At 37.8% G+C, this 18823-nt stretch overlaps 2 protein-coding genes across 2 annotated transcripts; both read right to left on the bottom strand.

The window, feature by feature from the left end:
* Window positions 1-3577: 3577 nt before the first annotated feature.
* On the bottom strand, window positions 3578-4570 carry LOC132169819 (zinc finger BED domain-containing protein RICESLEEPER 1-like). Its single transcript, XM_059580778.1, has one exon. It carries the CDS (start codon window positions 4568-4570, stop codon window positions 3578-3580), a length of 993 nt encoding a protein of 330 aa, XP_059436761.1.
* Window positions 4571-15812: 11242 nt separating this feature from the next.
* Window positions 15813-17077, bottom strand: LOC132171982 (F-box/kelch-repeat protein At3g23880-like). Its single transcript, XM_059583402.1, has one exon. It carries the CDS (start codon window positions 17061-17063, stop codon window positions 15954-15956), a length of 1110 nt encoding a protein of 369 aa, XP_059439385.1. The 5' UTR covers window positions 17064-17077; the 3' UTR covers window positions 15813-15953.
* Between the last annotated feature and the right edge of the window lie 1746 nt (window positions 17078-18823).

The following is an 18823-nucleotide window of genomic DNA, read 5'->3' as shown; positions in this document are numbered from 1 at the left end:
TTTTTTTTTTTTTTTTTTTTTTTTTTTTTTTTTTTTTTTTTGTGAAAAACTCAAAATGGTAAAGTGAAGAGATGGTGGGGAGATGTTTTGTAGAATGCATTGTAGCATTCCTCATATGGCCATGGATTCTACGTGGCCCCAAGCAAAGCACTCCAAGCCTCTCATCTATATATATATATATTTGCTAGCTTCGGAATTGATGGGTTTTAATGAAATAAAGTAGTAGTATTTAATTCACGAAGGGGACCACAGAAAAAAGGCAAAACTATACCTACCCATCAACCCCTATGCGTGAAGCACATTAGACAATGGGCAGAACCAAAACCCCCAATATGCAGACAAGCAAAAAAAATATACTGAAAAAAAAAAGGGACCCATATCATTTTCCTTTCACCATAAAATCAATTTTCCTTCACCCAAATCAAAACATCAATAAAGAGAACCTAAACCCGTCAAGAAAGAGAACTCCAAAAACCCTAAAAAATAAGAAAACTCAATTAAATTTAATGTTAAACTTTCAGTGGCCGAAATCTTGACAGGAAGACGTCTTTTCCCCCACGATCTATATGTTTTTCGAGAGTTTAATGGGTTGGCGAAACAAATTGCAGGTGAGGCAAAGTGAAGTGACGAATTGAAAACGGCGTTACAAACTGAAATTTGCTGGAAGGGGCTCTTTCATTTGCTGAAATCTGTTGAATTTTGAAGGAGTTGGCCTGCTGAAATCAAAGTGAAATCTTGAAAGGAACAAGAAGCACGTGAATCTTTGAAGTTGCTGACGAAGAGGATCCAATAGCTGCTGGGATTCTTGGTTCTTTGCTGGACAGGTGGTTATTTGCCGGACTGGGTTCTTTCCTTGAGAAAGAAATTAACACGACAACTTTTTGGTTGAAGGGGATTTGTTGCTTGAAAGCAAAACGACAACGTTTATTTGGGTTTTTTTTTTTTTTTAATTTTTTTTCTTCTAAAAAGGGCATTTCAGTAACTTTATCTCAACAAAACGACGTCGTTTTAACTTTTCCATCCATTTCAATGGTGCTGTCTAACGGAGTGGCTAAATTGCAAAATGTTGGTAGTTTAAGGTGCCATTTTATCACATTTTGAACATTGGGGAACTAAATTACAAATGGTTGGTAGTTTGGAGGGCCATTTTATATTTTTTCCAAATAAAGACTACTATATTTTTGTTTTTTAAAAAAAACCAAGGTCCCCATGTGCAATGCATGTTGGAGCCACATCACTTTAAAAAATATTTGTTTTAACTTCTATTAAAAAAAAAATTAAGGGTGACTGAAGCACCCCATTTTTTATTTGGAAAAATATATATATATTTTTTGTTAACTTTTACTAAAAAATAAATCTTCAAATTTTTTTAATATCTAAAAAAAAAAAAAAAAAGTTTTAAGTTGTCTCTGTCCTCCCCTTCTTCTCGTCCTTCAAATTCCCTCGTCTCATTTCACAATTGTCATTCATGTCAAACAGTCCCAATTTTCATATCAAGGATCATAATTTCAAGGTACACCCCGCTTGGTGTATGTATACGATATTTTCTTATATAAACCATCAATTTACAACAATTATAAATCAAAATCAAAACCGAAAATCCCCAATTTTAATGTATAAGAACTCAAAATTTCTCAATTTCTCAATTTAGTCGAACCCATTGCAATTTGAATGAACCTACATGTAATTCTATACAGACTCGTTCATAAGTTTTGAAACATTAGAATGAAATAATGAAAATCTCCAATTTCATCATCTTAGAACCCTAATTTTAAAAATTCTCAATCCACAACAATCTAACTAGAATTTCCTCGTCTCTAATGGGTAACTTAATTGGCTGAGGATCACGTTTTATGAAGCATAAGTCACTAGTTTAAATTACCCTCCTCCCTTTCCCTTTTCTTGTGTAGACATGTCAAAAAAAAAAAAAAAAATACACGTAATTCTAGTATGCATCTTTAATTTTTATAACTAACCATTGTAAGTCAACAATTAAGGTTATAGTCGAGCTGAGCCCGAACTTATTATTGACTACTGAGTTAGATAACTTGTTTAAACTTATTTTATTTATTTTTTGAACGAACTCGAGCTTGGTTACAAGTTACTCAATTTATTTGTTCATTTTATTTATAAAGTAAATATTGTGATTGTTTAAGTTTTTTTTTTTCTTGTAAATCCATACAAATCATTAGTTAATTAGTTAATGTTAAAGATTTTATTGTTGGAGTTAATTAAATAAATTAACTTGAATCTTAAACAATCTAATTTTAAGTCTATATGTTTGTCTATGCATATATATTTATTACACACATACATACACACACACATATTTATATCAAGGCTCCCAATTACAATAATTCAAACTATATCTATTACATTGCAAAGAGAGTTTTACTTTATTACAGATGCTTTTACTCTCTTTATCTTACAGAGAATTAGTCCCTTGAGGAAATAGGAAAAACAAATCACCCATGTACATGGCTAGAAGTTAAAAGTTACAAATAAGTAGATAAAGAGTTACAGCAGAACGACACCATGAAAACTGGCTAGGCTATATTTCTCAACGCTGTTCATTATTTTTCATTTCCAAGTACATGAAACGGCTGCATGTGTGATAATCTCTTAAGAATTTTGAGAATTACATTACATCCATGTCTACATGGCTTGTCCATAACAGGGAAAGATCTCAGGGCATGCTTGATGGTAGGCAAAGTTGCGGTCTCATCTATGTTCTTGAGAAGGTTGTCACCAGTCCGGTTTTTCGGTTTTTGGCCAAAACCGGGAACCGGTACTGGGGTACCCCGATTCTCGGTTTGGGGAAACCGGAACTGGGAATCGGGTCCCGGTTACCGGCCGGTTCCGGTTTGTACCCTGTCTAGTAACCGGTTTTTTAAGAAAATTATTTTTTTGGCTTATTTTAGGTATTGGGCCTAAAATAAGCTCTCTTTTTTTTTCTTTTTTTTTTTCATAAGTTGGCTCATTTTTTTAAAAAAAAATCTATTAGTCTTTTTGTCCAAATTAAAGGGGCTTTGTTGTAATTGTTCCAAATAATTAAAAAATAAACCTAAAAAAGCCCAACAATCCTAAAAAATCAATGTTTTTGCCTGAATGGGTCTTAGAAATAAAAATTCAATTTTTTAAAATACCCTAAAAATCATTTTAAATTAGGTACATAAAGAAAACATTAAAACAATAAAAAGTAAAAATAAGTATGTAAACAAATCAACATGCGCAAGAAATAACCCTCTTACTACAACAATTCAAAACCCAAAAAAATAATAATAATAATAATAAAACAAGTATTTAAATAATCTACCAACCAAAAGAAATACCCCTTACAATAAAAATAGTTCATAAACAAATTACAAAGACAATATTACACAAGCTTTAAAAATCATCAAATCATCCAGCATTTCACACGAGCTTTAGAAATCATCTAGCTATATCTTGTGAATAAAACAATAAACAACGTTAAGAATGGTTAATATTAAAATCATCGCATTTTAATATCATAATATATAAAATGTCAAACTATGAAAACATAGTAAAAAATAAAAAGTAATGAATTTATAATCATTTAGTTACCATGCTCATCATTGCTTTCCATTCCCATAAACTTCTGCAGCTCCTCAATGTTATTTGGGCAGCTCTTTAACCAGTCTTGTGTGCAAATCAAGGCCTCAACTGTAAATGGAGATAATGAACTCCTAAATGAATCTAATATACGTCCTCCATTGCTAAAGGCAGACTGAGATGCAACAGTGAAAATAAGAATGGCTAATACATCATAGGCTACCTCTGCAATAATAGGATATTTGGGTGCATTAACCTTCCACCACAGTAAGATATTAAAATCTTGGGTTGTTGCTTCACACCGATCAGACAAATATCGATCCACCTCCGACTTACACCCCAAGTCGTTCTCTTCTTGGTGTTGGGAGAACACCTTCAAAAATTTCACATCTTGATCCTCCAAGTCTTCATCATCAACATTTGAAAAAGTAGGAGTTGAACTTTTTATTCCTACATCAGAGTTAGATAACCCATCCTCCCTATGAAACAAATTGTATTGATCCCACAAACAGTTCACTAGGGAGTCCACACTTTCCTCGATAAATTTCGTCCAATCAACTTCATTGCATCTTCTCAACCAAAATACTAACCCTTTCATCTTGGAACGTGGGTCAAGAATAAAAGTCATATACAACAATAAGTTAATCCTCTTCACAGTCTCCCAATACTTATCATACTTTGTTTTCATATCAAAACTCACTGAACTAAGGATAGGATTATCACTACAAATACCATCATTCAAAGTATTTTGAATAATACAAAGTTTGATGAAATATGAGTTGGAGGTGACATTTTTTGAACGAGAGAACTTCAATGTAGCATCATAAAAAGATTTCAAAAACCTCACAAATAGCCTAGCATTTTCCCACTCAATAGAGCTAGGGGCAACAAAATGATTACTCTCATCCTCCTCAAGTATGGCAAAAGCTTTTTCATATTTCTCAGCGGAGCTCAACATTAAATACGTAGAATTCCATCTTATTTGAACATCTGACATACCATCTTAGTACATGTAATCTTTTCTAGCTCTATACATGATTTAAACTTTGTCATTTTCGCCGGTGAGGACCTCACAAATTTCACTGCATTCCTTATATTAGAAACACAAGCTCCCAATCCTTTCAACCCTTTAGTTACAACAAGATTTAAAATATGAGTGGCACACCGCACGTGAAGAAATTCACATCCCAAAACAGAATAAGGCTTGGCCTTCAACCTCCTTTTCAAAAACTTGATCATTGCATCATTGTTTGTAGCATTATTAACAGTAATAGTGAACAAACTATCAATCCCCCACTCCATCATTGTACTCTCCACCAATCTTCCAAGATCATCACCTATATGACTAGAAATCATGCCAAATTTGATTATTTTCTTATATAGTATCCAATCATAATCTATGAAGGTAGCGGTAACAACCATGTAATTCAAATTTTGAAGAGATGTCCATGTATCAGTAGTTATGCAAACCTTTTTACCGCTCAAAACATTTTTCAACTGAAGTTATTCTTCCTCATATAGTTTCATGCAATCTTTTTGTAGAGTATTGCGACTTGGTACAATGAACCTTGGTTCAATTCCATTCATCAATTCTCTAAACTCATCACTCTCCACATGCCTAAAAGGCAACTCCTCTTTGATGAAATACCGCACAACCAAATTTCTTAAATAAATCGGATCGTACTTCACTAACCCTACTCCTTGACTGCCTTCTATTGTAGTCTTAAGTGGCATTTGCAACAAAGTTTGACCTTTGGGTATATTCGATTTTCTAAGTGGAGAGGTCGAACATCTAGTGGTAAGGTGGCTTATCATGCCTAAACTACTATTTTTTCAGTGACACCCTAACACCTTATTGCAATAATTGCACATTGCCTTAGGGTTGTTCTTATCAACTGGTTCTATTTTTTTGAAGTGATCGCATACAACAGACTGATTCACTGATGGTTTTCTGGATAGGTTCATTTGTGATTGCAAGGTATTTGTAGATGAAGTTGGATTGGTTTCAGAATTGTCACATTCCAATTGCATACTAGGACTATTTGTCTCCTACATCTATTAAAAGTGTTTAGATGTTATACACTAAAGTGAACAATATAAATAAATATTACAACAATAAATATAAACTACCAAATATATATATATATATATATATTGAAACAATATATTTCTTTGTTTTCCATTTTTCCTACTCTCCAAACTGTCTAAAAATTTCAACTTAGTAAAATAATAGGCCAAAATTACACCATGTTCTCCGCTGCTCATCGTCCCACTCCCACCAAATCCGAAATTGCAATGCCCCAAATTAAACAAGCCCATCACAAATTTAACGAACATGCATGTAAATGAAGTAATGAACACTAAAAAGTAGAGTAGATTAAATCATATCCACTAAAACCAAGCAAAACAAAAAAATTTCCATGGATCAACAGAGAAAATATCAAAGAAACCCAGAAATAAAAAGTCCAGACCTGCCTGCTAGTGTTCATTGCTCGGTTGACGGAGCGAGAGATGGAGACGAAGCGAGAAATAAAGGCGAAGCAAGAAATGGAGAAAGAGAGAGGCCGAATGGGTGTGAGAAATGTTTGAAATGAAGATTCACCAAATGGGTGTTGTACTGTTGTGAAATGAAGAGGGGGAAACAAGAAATGGAATGGCCGAATGGGTGTTCACTGAAGGGGAGAAGTGAAATGAAGAAGAGAAGAGAAAATGGAGAAGAGGAGGCTTGCGGCATGACTCGTGAGAAATGAAGATGAAGGGGAGAACTGGAGAAGTGCTAAACCTAAATCTAAGTGTAAAAAATATTAATATATAAATATAATAATATATAAATATTATTAAATAAAATGACAACCCGGTTCCTAGTAACCTGGTAAAAACCGGGTACCGGAACCGGAACCGGGTCCTTAACCGGGTCCTTGGTTTCCCGGTTCCGGTTCCATTTTCCCAGTAATTTTTGACACCCCTAATACTTCCTGATGATCATACTAGTTAGTCATGAGATCCGTGCTGTACCACAAAATATTACAACTTAGAGGTCACTGATAATGAATGTGTTGAAGGGAAGTTCAACCCATATTTGCTTGCTTCAAGCAGGTGATGACGATGGTGGTGGTTGTTATACATGGTGGAAATGGACTTCAATGGGTGTGAAGAAGTTTCTCCATTATCAGAGTGCACAAAATGATGTGGCAGCCGATTGAGAGCATCAAAGAGGGTTGTCAGCAGGATATATAGTGTGTAACGTTCTTTGCGTTTGTTTCCAGCTAATATTACTCTAGAGCAAGAAGGTGGTTTTGATGAAGTATGTCAAGAGGTGCATAAGCTTTGGAGAGGGGATGGGAAAACACCATAGTTAGGGAAAGCCCAACATTCTTCCTCCCTGCAACAGCCCCTCTCTGTCAAGGGCTTTGCGGTGGAGGGGTTGGGTTTCACTATTAATTCTAAGGGAAGGTTTGGGGTTCGGACTCGAACCTTGTATGCAATGACCGCAGCTGTCCTGTAAGACAAAGTCCGATATTGCACTCTTTTGCATACATGGTCTTTGTCGTCGTTTTTTATTTTTATTTTTTTAATGTTTAATAAAGTAATTTTTGCTGTTGTTAGGGGGTTTATGTAATGTTAGGAATGTGAGTAAACGAGCATGGTAATGTTTGGAATATGAGTAAAAAGGAGCTGCTGCAATTGATGAAATTTGCACTTTGACTTCTTAGTTTGAACCGTCTCAAGGTGGTCACTGACCTCATGACATCGCCATCTTGATCTTGATGCCATGCCCGGCTTGCTTGTCATTTGCTTGATCATAGCATGAGAATCAAGAATGCTTTCAAGCCCATCCTGTAAAAACAAATCTTTTGTCATAATCATAGTGCTAAAGAAGCTAGCATGCGAAAAAGGTAGACAATAGACCAACAAGCCAAAAAACCGAAGTTCATTTGCAATCAAAAGTAACTGATTCTCTTATGTGGTAACCGGGAGACCCTTGTGAAGTCCCTGATTTAGTGGTTAGTGGTACATAAAATGATGAATATAGTTAGCTCTCTTTAGAAGCATGTACTTGAAGTTTGAAATAGAAAGAAACAGTGCATTTATAATTAATTGCATAAATTTATCATTTCTGGAATGATAAAGGTACAGCCATCTTCACCATCGCACAATCTTTCTTAAAATTTTTGTTTTGGGAATTGCTCTTGTTTCACCAAAATTAATTGCTTCATGTCATAAAGTCATTTCCATTCTCTCCTCATAAAAGATATCAATTCCAATCTCCTAATATTGTGCACAATATTAGATATTTAAGCAGATCTATCAGGAACCATGTCATTGAGGAGAGAAATAATGTGAAAAAGATGGACAGTTTTTTCTTACAGAACAAGGGTAGCACTAGGAAAAAGTTTGAAATGAAGGCCTTCTGTAGAAATGAGTGAATATAGCTATAGAGTAAACAAGGAGTCAAGATCATGTTTGTTGTGCGGTTACTATCTCTTATTCTTAGGGTGTAAACTTGCATCGCTACTAGGTTTTGCATCAGGTATGCCCACAAAAGCGTATTAGGCCACCAATGGCAATTAAAAAACATAGTGGCTTACATGCAAAAAAGAACAGTTTTGCATGCATTTTCACTTCAAAAATTAGAGAAAATTATGGCCATCAGGTTTTCCTTTTTCTTTGTTTGTTTTCCTTCTTTCCCGGTCTTCCTTTTTCTATTTAGAGATTTCATCTCACGTAATCCACCAAACAAAATATCTTTACATAGTATGCTAATAACGTATGCCAAAAGAACCCCTAAGGTAATTTGAACCTAGGTTTCGAAAGAAACTTAGGGTTTGTAGGTATGATCAAAGTCAAAAGCTACCAATAAATCTGATTTTAGCACGCAGAAGTACTCCAATGCCACATGAGGTTAACTAGAGATCCAGACAATAGGGGCATGCTAAGTAGTCCTTTACAGAATTCAAACATGCAACCTACTCAGGAAGGAACTTAAGCATATCATGATGCTAATGAAGAAAATTGAAGCGCAATTAACACTCGGAATATAGCTTAATCAGGAAAATGAAACCTTATCAGATAGAAGTCCTTCAATTCTATCAAACACCGGTGCCCATGACTTATGGAGAAAGCCATAAATTCTCTGTTTTCAGCACTCGGATGAAGAAAAGATTCCATCACAATCAATCAAGCTTATTATTCAGCACCATAATGGTATTCCTAGGTCGAAAACTTCTAGTATTTATATTTTATAGGAGTACAAGAAGAAAAGAATTTTGGGTATATTGAATCACAAAATATAATGTACAGAAGAGGCCTATATATAGGCGAATAATACAGACCTAGTAGAATAAGGAAAGGTAAACCTAGTAACCCTAGAATACCAAAGAAAGTAAATAATAATAATATAATATTATCTAACAGCCCCCCACAAGCTCAAGGTGGAGTGCGAGAGACCAACTTGAGGTTGGACACAAGATCACGAAAACGTCCTGGAGGATGTGACTTTGTAAAGATGTCTGCGAGCTGATCACGGGACGTGACAGAATGAAGTTGTAGTGAGCCCTGAAGAAGATGATGACGAACAAAATGACAATCAATCTCAATATGTTTTGTCCGTTCATGAAAAACATCATTATGAGCAATCTGAATAGCACTCTTATTATCACAGTATACAGGAGTAGCAGAAGAAAGAGAGACACCCATATCTTGTAACAACCATCGCAACCAAAGAAGCTCCGCGGTAGTGTCAGCTAGAGCACGATATTCTGCCTCTGTGCTAGATCGAGCAACAACAGTCTGTTTCTTACTTCGCCAAGAAATAAGCGAGGTGCCAAGTAGAAAACAATAACCAGTGGTAGAGCGACGATCTGTTGGATCACCCGCCCAATCAGCATCAGTATAAGCATGCAGCTGTAAAGGAGACTGAGAGGAGAAATAAAGCCCATGAAATAATGTCCCCTTCAGATACCGAAGAATGCGTAGAACAGCTGAGAAATGAGTGGAGCGAGGAGCAGCCATAAATTGACTCACCTGATGGACAGCATATGAGATATCAGGTCGAATGACAGTAAGGTAGACAAGACTGCCAACTAAATGCCGATATAAGGTAAAATCATGAAGAGGCTCGCCATCATGAGGAGTGAGACGAGTATTAAGCTCAGTCGGTGTGTCGACAATCTTACTGTCTGTAAGATTTGCCCGAGAAAGTAGATCAGATATATACTTAGCCTGTGTTAAATAATAACCATCTGAAGAAGATGAGATCTCAAGACCAAGAAAATAGCTAAGAGGGCCAAGATCTTTCATCTCAAAGTGTTGACTAAGAAACTGTTTAAGTTCCTGAATACCAGTCATATCATCCCCAGTGATAATCATGTCATCAACATATAGTAGAAGAAGTATGGTACCCCGGTCTGTGCGGCAAATAAACAAGGCAGAATCATAAGAACTAATGGAGTAGCCAAGGCGAGAGATAGTGGCGCTAAACTTAGCAAACCATGCTCGAGGTGCTTGCTTAAGCCCATAGAGTGCTCGACGAAGACGACAAACCTTGTTTGTAGGATGAGATAATCCAGGAGGTGGCTGCATATAAACTTCTTCACTTAAATCACCATTAAGGAAGGCATTTTTGACATCCATTTGACAAAGTGACCAATGCCGAGAGGCTGCAACAGCCAACAGAGCACGCACAGAAGAGAGGCGAGCAACTGGAGCAAAAGTCTCCTCATAATCCACACCATATTCCTGAGTAAAACCTCTGGCCACAAGTCGAGCCTTGTACCTGTCAATAGTACCATCGGAACAAGTCTTGATTTTGTAAACCCACTTACACCCGACCGCAGATTTTCCAAGAGGTAAGTCAACCAGATCCCATGTATTGTTCTTGTGTAAAGCATCAAGTTCCTCTTTCATCGCAGCCTGCCAAAGAGGGTTAGTGGAGGCCTCACGAAAAGAGTGAGGCTCGTGCAAGGTAGCTAAGGCATGAAAGCAATGAAAATCATGTAAATGGGAAGGAAGAGATCTTACTCGGGTGGATCGACGAATGTCAGGTGATGGAGTGCAGACTGGATCCTCAGATGGAACAGAACCTGGGGAGGCAGGCGAAGAACTTGGGGACGCAGGCAAAGAACTTGGGGACACAGGCGAAGCAGCTTCGAGGGCATCAGATGACTGCAGTTCTAGTGAGAGAGACTCAGGCAAGACATCGGTGGTGGGAGTAGGAGAAAGAGGAAACTCAAAAAGGGTAGTAAAGGGAGGGGATGATGGCATGCTAAATTTGCCGACGTCGTGGAATAGTCGATGCTCCCAAAAAACTACATGACGGGAGATGCGAAGACGACGAGACACAGGATCATAACACCGGTAGCCCTTGTGTTCCACTCCATATCCAAGAAAACAACACAACCGAGAACGAGGCTCAAGTTTGGTGCGCTCATGAGGCTGGAGTAAAGCAAAACAGGCAGAACCAAAGACACGGAGATGATGATATGAAGGGATAGAGCCAAACAACCGCTCATGAGGAGTACAATTATCAAGGATAGGGGTAGGCAACCTATTGATTGTGTAGACAGCCGTGAGAGTGGCTTCACCCCAAAACGGGGTAGGAACAGATGTGGAAATGAGAAGAGCACGGACAGTGTCTAAAATGTGCCTAAGTTTACGTTCAGCTCGACCATTTTGTTGTGAGGTGCCTGGACACGACAAGTGAGAAATAGTGCCATAATGTTTTAGAATGGCTTGAAAATCATGTTGAGTATATTCTAAAGCATTATCAGAACGAAAAACTTAATGGGTTTTGAAAATTGGGTTTCAACCATTTTGGCAAAAGTACGATAAATATCCAATAATTCAGAACGAGATTTCATTAAAAACACCCAAGTGTAACGAGAGAAATCATCAACAAAAATAACAAAATAACGTGAGCCACTCATACTAGCAACAGGAGAAGGTCCCCAAACATCAGAATGAATTAAATCAAAGGAAGCAGTAGCATGAGAGTCACTATTATTAAATGGCAAAGCCGGTTGTTTACCAAGTTGACATGAACTACAATCAAAAGAATTATTGGAAACTGAACCTAACAAACCCTTGGAAGCTAAAAATTGAACGCGAGAGGCAGATGCATGACCAAGACGCGAATGCCAAAGTGCAAGAGATGGTGATGATGAAGAGGCTGCAGCAGAGATGCCTGTGGCGGGAAGATGTAAGGATGATAGTTCAAACATACGCCCAATTCTACGCCCGGTCCCAATGGTCTGATTCGTACGAGGATCCTGTACATGCACACCAGAAAAGTCAAAAACAAGTCTATATCCAAGTTCACACAGTTGGCCAACAGAAAGAAGATTGAAGGATAATCCAGGCACATGAAAAACTTCAGGAACAGAAAGGGAAGGTGTATTGATAGTGCCTATATTTTTAACAGTCATAATGGAGCCATCAGCTGTGCGAATGAATGAAGAATGAGGGGAAGGTACAGATGTGGTAGAGGAAGTAGGGTGAGGTGTCATGTGATTGCAACAAGCAGAGTCAAAGAGCCAAGAGGAAGAGGTACCTGGCAAAACTGAGAGGACAGAGGAAGATGCATTACCAGAACGAGATAGGACGACCTGGTTGACTATTGTCTCGAAGTCAGCTGCAGATAAGGTGACACTGGATCCTGATGCGTGGCCAGAGGGGGCAACTAAAGAGGGAGCAGCTGGAGATGAAGCAGCTGGACCACTCTCAGTATGAGCAACTGCTGCTGTGGGTGCATTAGATCTTCCCTTACGCCAACACTTGTCAATAGTGTGCCCTCGACGTCGACAATAGCGACAGTAATTATTATCGCGAGACTTAGGAGGGAGTCGAGAAGTACCTGACCTGTCATAATACTCTCGCTGGAATGACGAGGAGCCAGAGGATGGTGCAGCCAACACTGTATGACTAGGCTGAGAGCGCATAGTCTGCGATCTAGTCTCGGCACGGACAAGTTCGAAGATGGCAGTGTCCAAAGTGGGAAGAGGAGAACGATGTAATAGTTGCACACGAACAGGCTCAAAATCATCACGCAAAGCCATCAAAAATTGGTGAAGGCGATGTTGATCTCTACGGGTAATATACATCTGAGCATCAGTGGGATCCTTCCAAATAGGATCAGAAACATCAATTTGGTTCCACAAGAATTGCATGCGGGCAAGAAAATCATTAATACTCTGACCAGATTCCTGTCTGAGATGGAAAAGTTCAAACAAAAGCTGATACTCGTGAGCACCATCTACAGAAGAATAACGAGAAGCAAGCATATCCCAAGCACCCTTTGCTTCATCAAAGCTGCCAAAGAGTGCAGAAATAGATGGGATAGTGGTATTACGGAACCATGTAAGAATCTGATGATGTTTGCTATCCCAATCAATAAGACGAGTGGTAAAAGCCTCATCTGCCTCAGAATCCTTTTTAACTGGCTTTTGGATCTCCCCAGTGACATAAAGCCAAAGCTTGCGGCCTTTAAGAAAGCTGCGCATAGATTGAGACCACAACATATAGTTTGTTCCATCCAATACAGTCTGAACATGATGAAAAATCTCGTTTTGTGCCATCTGGAAGGCTCAAATGCAAAAACAGACTACAAATATGAAATCAGGACGAAAAAATAGGTAAGAAAGCACCTGGTCAACTCTGAAAGTCAACAAAAAGTCAACGGTCAACGGTCAAAGTCAACGCTGACGTGGCACCAATGACGTGGCAGTGTCTGACTTGATATGATGACGTGGCACACAGGCTGACGTGGCACACATGCTGACGTGGCACTGATGACGTGTTACACAGGCTGATGTGGCATTGATGACGTTGCACGTAGGGCTGACGTGGCTATGCTGACGTGGCAATTAGGGCTGACGTGGCAATTAGGGCTGACGTGGCAGAATGGCGTGGCACGTGGGTGCGATGGCACGTGTGGTACACGCGCGAACGGAGGAGTCTTTCGCTGGCGCGTGGATCTGACGCGCGGACCTTCCTGCGGCGCGTGGAGCGTTTTATGGAGGATCTGAGGCCTGTTCTGGAATCCTGGGGAGCAGATCTATCGATCGGTGACCTGGGAGAAGCAATCGGACCACCGTGGCGGCCGGTGGCTGGACGGCAGTGGCGGAATTGCCGAGCCTTTGGGCGGCGCGTGGCGGCGCGTGAGGGATCCGATATGGATGTGTGAGGCGGTTCTGGGACGGTTGTCTTCCGGGCTTTCAAGCGGTATAGTGATAAGCTGAAAACCTCGAGGAGAAGATAGAGAACCGTGAAGATCAGAGAGAAGGATTCGCCGAATAACACTGGCGGCGCCGGAGGAAAAATATTTAGCCGCAAAAAAAAAAAAAAAAATTTTGAGGTGATTCAGAACCTGTGCTCTGATACCATGTTGAGAATAAGGTTGTATATTGAATCACAAAATATAATGTACAGAAGAGGCCTATATATAGGCGAATAATACAGACCTAGTAGAATAAGGAAAGGTAAACCTAGTAACCCTAGAATACCAAAGAAAGTAAATAATAATAATATAATATTATCTAACAGGGTAAAACTATAGGATAGGAAACTCCTGGATTGAGTTGTAGGGGCTAGATTTCTAAAGAGACTTGAGATGACTTTATATAGAGGCGATCCAGGAATTTGCATGTAACCAAAAGGCTTAGGTGATAACACCAGCCTAGAATGGGTCTATAGCTGTCAATCGTTCGTAGTGGTAACGCCTGCCTAAGTCCGGTCTATAGCTGTCAATCATCGGATACCAGCCTAGGTCAGCTGTCAACCATGAAGAATTTAACGTTAGATCTGTCAAATGGTGGCCAAAACTTTTGTGTGCAACAACAAATGGGGTAAGCTGCAATACATTTATCATAAATACTTGTTTTTAGTACTCATTTCTTTAATATTTTGAACATTAAATTTGAAAACAACTACGTGAAAAGATTCATATTTATATTACATGTCTTGTTATCTAAAACTAAACATAGTCTAATAGTTAGCATTCAATGGCTTGACAAACATAAATGTACATGGAACCCTAAACCAGAGAGAGAGAGGGGGAGAGAACAATCATGGTAACAATCTTAATAGTCAAGAATGGTTTCAACAATATTAATTTTGAATCAAGAGTTTTGGATATGCTAAAAATGCAATGGAGACATAAAAGACATTAGTTAAACCAATCAAGAATGGTGGTATACGAAGTAAGCACTTTTTTTTTTTTTTTTTTTTAATGATGGGGAATCTCCCCTGGTAGGGTCACTTCATGTACCAACTACATAGGGCAGACCCCGGACCTGTGTCTGCTTTCTCTGTTCACCCCTCTTTTAAAGAACACACAGAATTGCTGCCACCAAGTTGTGGACCATCTCTCAAATTGCTTATCCGCAGATCCATCTTGAAATTGATTGTAATTAATCTCTTGAAGCTCAACATTCAATTTGTCAACAACATTGCTTTTATAGGCAGATACTAAACTCTGCTTAACCAGAATTTGATCCTCGTGCGGATATATTGAACATATTGTGCACATGAGTGTGGACAAAGAACCAATAATGATGCATGATATCAACGCCAAAGGGTATCAACAAATTCATATGAAGCCTTCCATTGTTGTAACGGGGAGTTGTATTTATTTGACTGAAAGCAGAGCTTTCACAACAGAGAATAGCACACCATATGTTTTAAAGAGTATACAGTAATCATTCATGAATGTAACAAGTGTGCAAATCATTCGGATCCGGAAAAATGTAGTTTCCCAGCAATATCATCAAATCAAATTAGCATTTCACTTGATTTTTATGCTTCTCTTTCGGTTTGCAGGAATTTTGTAATGCCGGCCACTCCAACAATAACCTTATGCACACAGAAGAAGATACTGTTAAAAGTCTGCAGAAAAAAGCCTACCCATTTCTGGTTTCTAAAAAACTTTTTACCTTTTAATCTTATATTGAGCAGCATCACATTGTCGCTACTTTTAGGAATTGGATATTATGAAAATAGGGGAAGTACTGAAAACATTGACCAACAAACCCTAATGTGCTCTCTCATTTTTATCAAATCTGACCTCTAATCAAAGAGCTCAATTTGAAAATTATGTCCACTATCCCCATCAACCATATCTAAGTACCAAAACATCTTCAAGAGTAAATTGATATGAAAAACCAGGAAGAAAATATAAAATATATATATATATAAAAGAAATACCAAACATATGGGACAATGAAAAAATAATTTTGCATGATATGTAAAATAAATATATCCTCCAGAACCCTTAATAAAAATATTTGAGAAAGACATCATTTGAAAAGAATAAGCATAAAATATTGTCTCAGAACATATATGCTGCTTGAAACAGACTTGGAACATATATAGAAAGATGGCCATTGTCAACAACGGTCTTGCTCTTCAAATACATTTTCTCTCTTGACAGAAATTAGGGTCTCCATGTAAGTAATCAACTGTGACCAGCTATGACCAAGTAGGAGATCAGTCATTTGTTTGGTAGAGGGGTCATACAAGACCATCTGCCCATCACATTTTTCCAAGAACATGATGCCATTCTTCCAAAATCCTAATGGTCTCATAATATCTGTAAAGGGCCCAATAGTGAAAAGCTTACTCCAGGAGTCCTTAACACCAACTTCAAGCAACAACCATATATCGAAACCATCTTCAGCAATGACACCAACTGCCAAAGTAGTCGATTCATTCAACACGAAAAAGTCTCTAATATAAAGCAATGGCAGCGGTGTTTTTAGGAATACCTCGTCGCTCATGTCAAATGACAAAACACCCTCCCAATCATCCGCATATGCCCGCCAAAAAGCCATCCCATTGATGTATATCATCGGAGCATAAAAACGATCAATAGTAACAGACAATGGGATATCAACTTTTTTCCAAGAATCGGCACTTAAGGTATATACCTCACTTTGGATTATGTTTCCACTTCGGAATGATTTAGGGTCAGGGTTGTCATAGGGAGTGAGAAGGTTGATTATCTTGTAGTCATTAGCTTTCGCATCAAAACCAAATCCGATACCCTTCAAATTGGCATGATAGCCAGAGGGGAACATGTTTGATTTGGGGACAACCTTTGTTTCTTTAGTTGCAGGGTTCCATATAAACTCCTGTAATGAATAGTTATTGAAGAGACAAACGAGACCATTGCAAGAACCCACGACAATAATGCTATAGGGGCACCTAGCCTCCTCGTCGATCACAAAATACGGTGGAGGTAAAGATTGTGTAAGGGATACTTGGAGTGTTTCATAAGAAAGCATAGGCACAACATCATCGTAGGTGCTTAGAGGGAGAAGGAGGGTGTTGTTGCTGTTCTTTTTGTTGTGTAGGAGGTGTTTTCCTTTGAAGTGTTGGTGAGTAATGAGAGCGTACCACGATTTGCAAACGGACTCGAATCGCAATAGAGAAACGACCGGAAGCCGTAGCAGAATCTGCGTCACCAAGTCTTCAGGCAATTCCTTGGCCATCATCATCGGGTTTCTCTACGAAAGCAGAGAGGCACAGTCGCACAGGGTTAGGGTTTTATAGTTTCTAAGATTTTTTTTCTTTTTTTTTTTTTTGGATAAGTATCTAAGAAATTTTTTACCTAACCATTATATATATATTTGCGTGAACGGTTGAACCTCATTGAGAAAAACTAGTGATAAGATAATTTTTGGCGGGTCCCAGCGAGTGGCATATTCAAATAAATATTATTGTAGGGATTCAAAAAAAATATTTGATAAACATACTTTGAAATAAAAATTGGGTAATTTATCAAACAATATATTTATCACAAAAAAGATAACTATAAAAGTTCATAGATATGTGCTAAAATTAATATATTAAAAATGTAACATGTCGGCAATAGTACAAGAAGAGCAATATAAAAAGTGTATAGAATTGTATTTTACGGTCTCTCAGAAAAACAAAATCATCAAGTATCAAATCTAAATTGAAGCTCTCAGCAATTTTCCTTTCAATATAGAGAACTAAATCGTTTACAAGAAAATTATCCTCCATTTTATTGTGAAGTATTGTTTTAACAATTAGTAATTTATCTTATAATACAAAAAATAGAAGAAGTGAAGAACTTATTCATAGTATTAAATAAATAAATAAATAAATCTAAAGTTGCAAATTCATTTTTCTGTTTTTTCTTTTCTATTATGGAAGTCAAAATTCAATGAAAGATAAAATTATATATTAAAAAAACTAGAGGAGTTGGACAGTGGACCGTGCCTCTAAAAACTAACAAAACTTGAAAAAAATCAATAGAAAAAAAACACATGAAAAGGAACTATAAAAAATAGAAGTTGAACAGGCAAAGGTATTTTAGTTCTTACAAGTGATTTCACTTTGCTTGCTAACTTGTTGAACAACTGAGTTGCTTCCTCTGAGTTAATTGATGCGTTGTGCACTCTCTTCCTATTCTATTTGCAATAGATCCTTGCAGTTTTTTTTTTTTTCTTTTTTTTCTTTTTCTTAATCTTTGCAAAGATTAAAAAAAGAAAAAAAAGAAAAAAAAAACGAAAACTTCACTTTGCCCCCTATACTGCCATCATTTTTGACATACCCCTTAAACTTTAAAACATCTCATTTTGCCTCCCTGAACTTTTAAAATCTCTCACTTTGGACCCCTCCGTTAAATTTATCTGTTAACTTCCAATAGCATGCCATGAAAAGACTAAAATGCCCCTGATTTTATTATTATTATTATTATTATTATTATTATTATTTTTAAAAAGCAAAAGACCCCTGGGTCAGGCTTGACCTGCACGGGTCAAGCCCAAAACCACGTAGGTCAAGCCCTAGGGGTGGCCGCGCTAGTGGCTTGCGGCCACCCCTAGGGCCTAGGGGTTGGCGCGCCCACCCCAAGGGCCTAGAGGGTTGCTGTGCGGCCACCCCCTGGGCCTAGGCCTAGGGCGGCCACCCCCAAGGACTGACCCATGGTTCACCTCACTTTCTTTTGTTTTTTGTTTTGTTTTGTTTTTTTTTTTTAAAAAAAAAAAAAAAATAGAATTATGGGTAAATTTGAAATTTTATTAAAAATTTAGGGGTATAAATGTCATTGTCTCACATTTAACGGTTAAAAACTGACAAAGGGATTCAAAGTGAGAGGTTTTGAAAGTTCAGGGGGTAAAGTAAGAGGTTTTGAAGTTTAAGGGTGGTATGTCAAAAATAGTGATAGTTCAGGCAAAGTAAAGTTTTCCCAAAAAAAAAAAAAAAAAAAAAAAAAGAGTAATGGGCATAG

This window comes from Corylus avellana, chromosome ca2, assembly GCF_901000735.1.
Source record: "Corylus avellana chromosome ca2, CavTom2PMs-1.0".
In the NCBI taxonomy this organism is placed as follows: Eukaryota; Viridiplantae; Streptophyta; class Magnoliopsida; order Fagales; family Betulaceae; genus Corylus; species Corylus avellana.
This window is presented reverse-complemented; position numbering and strand designations above follow the sequence as displayed.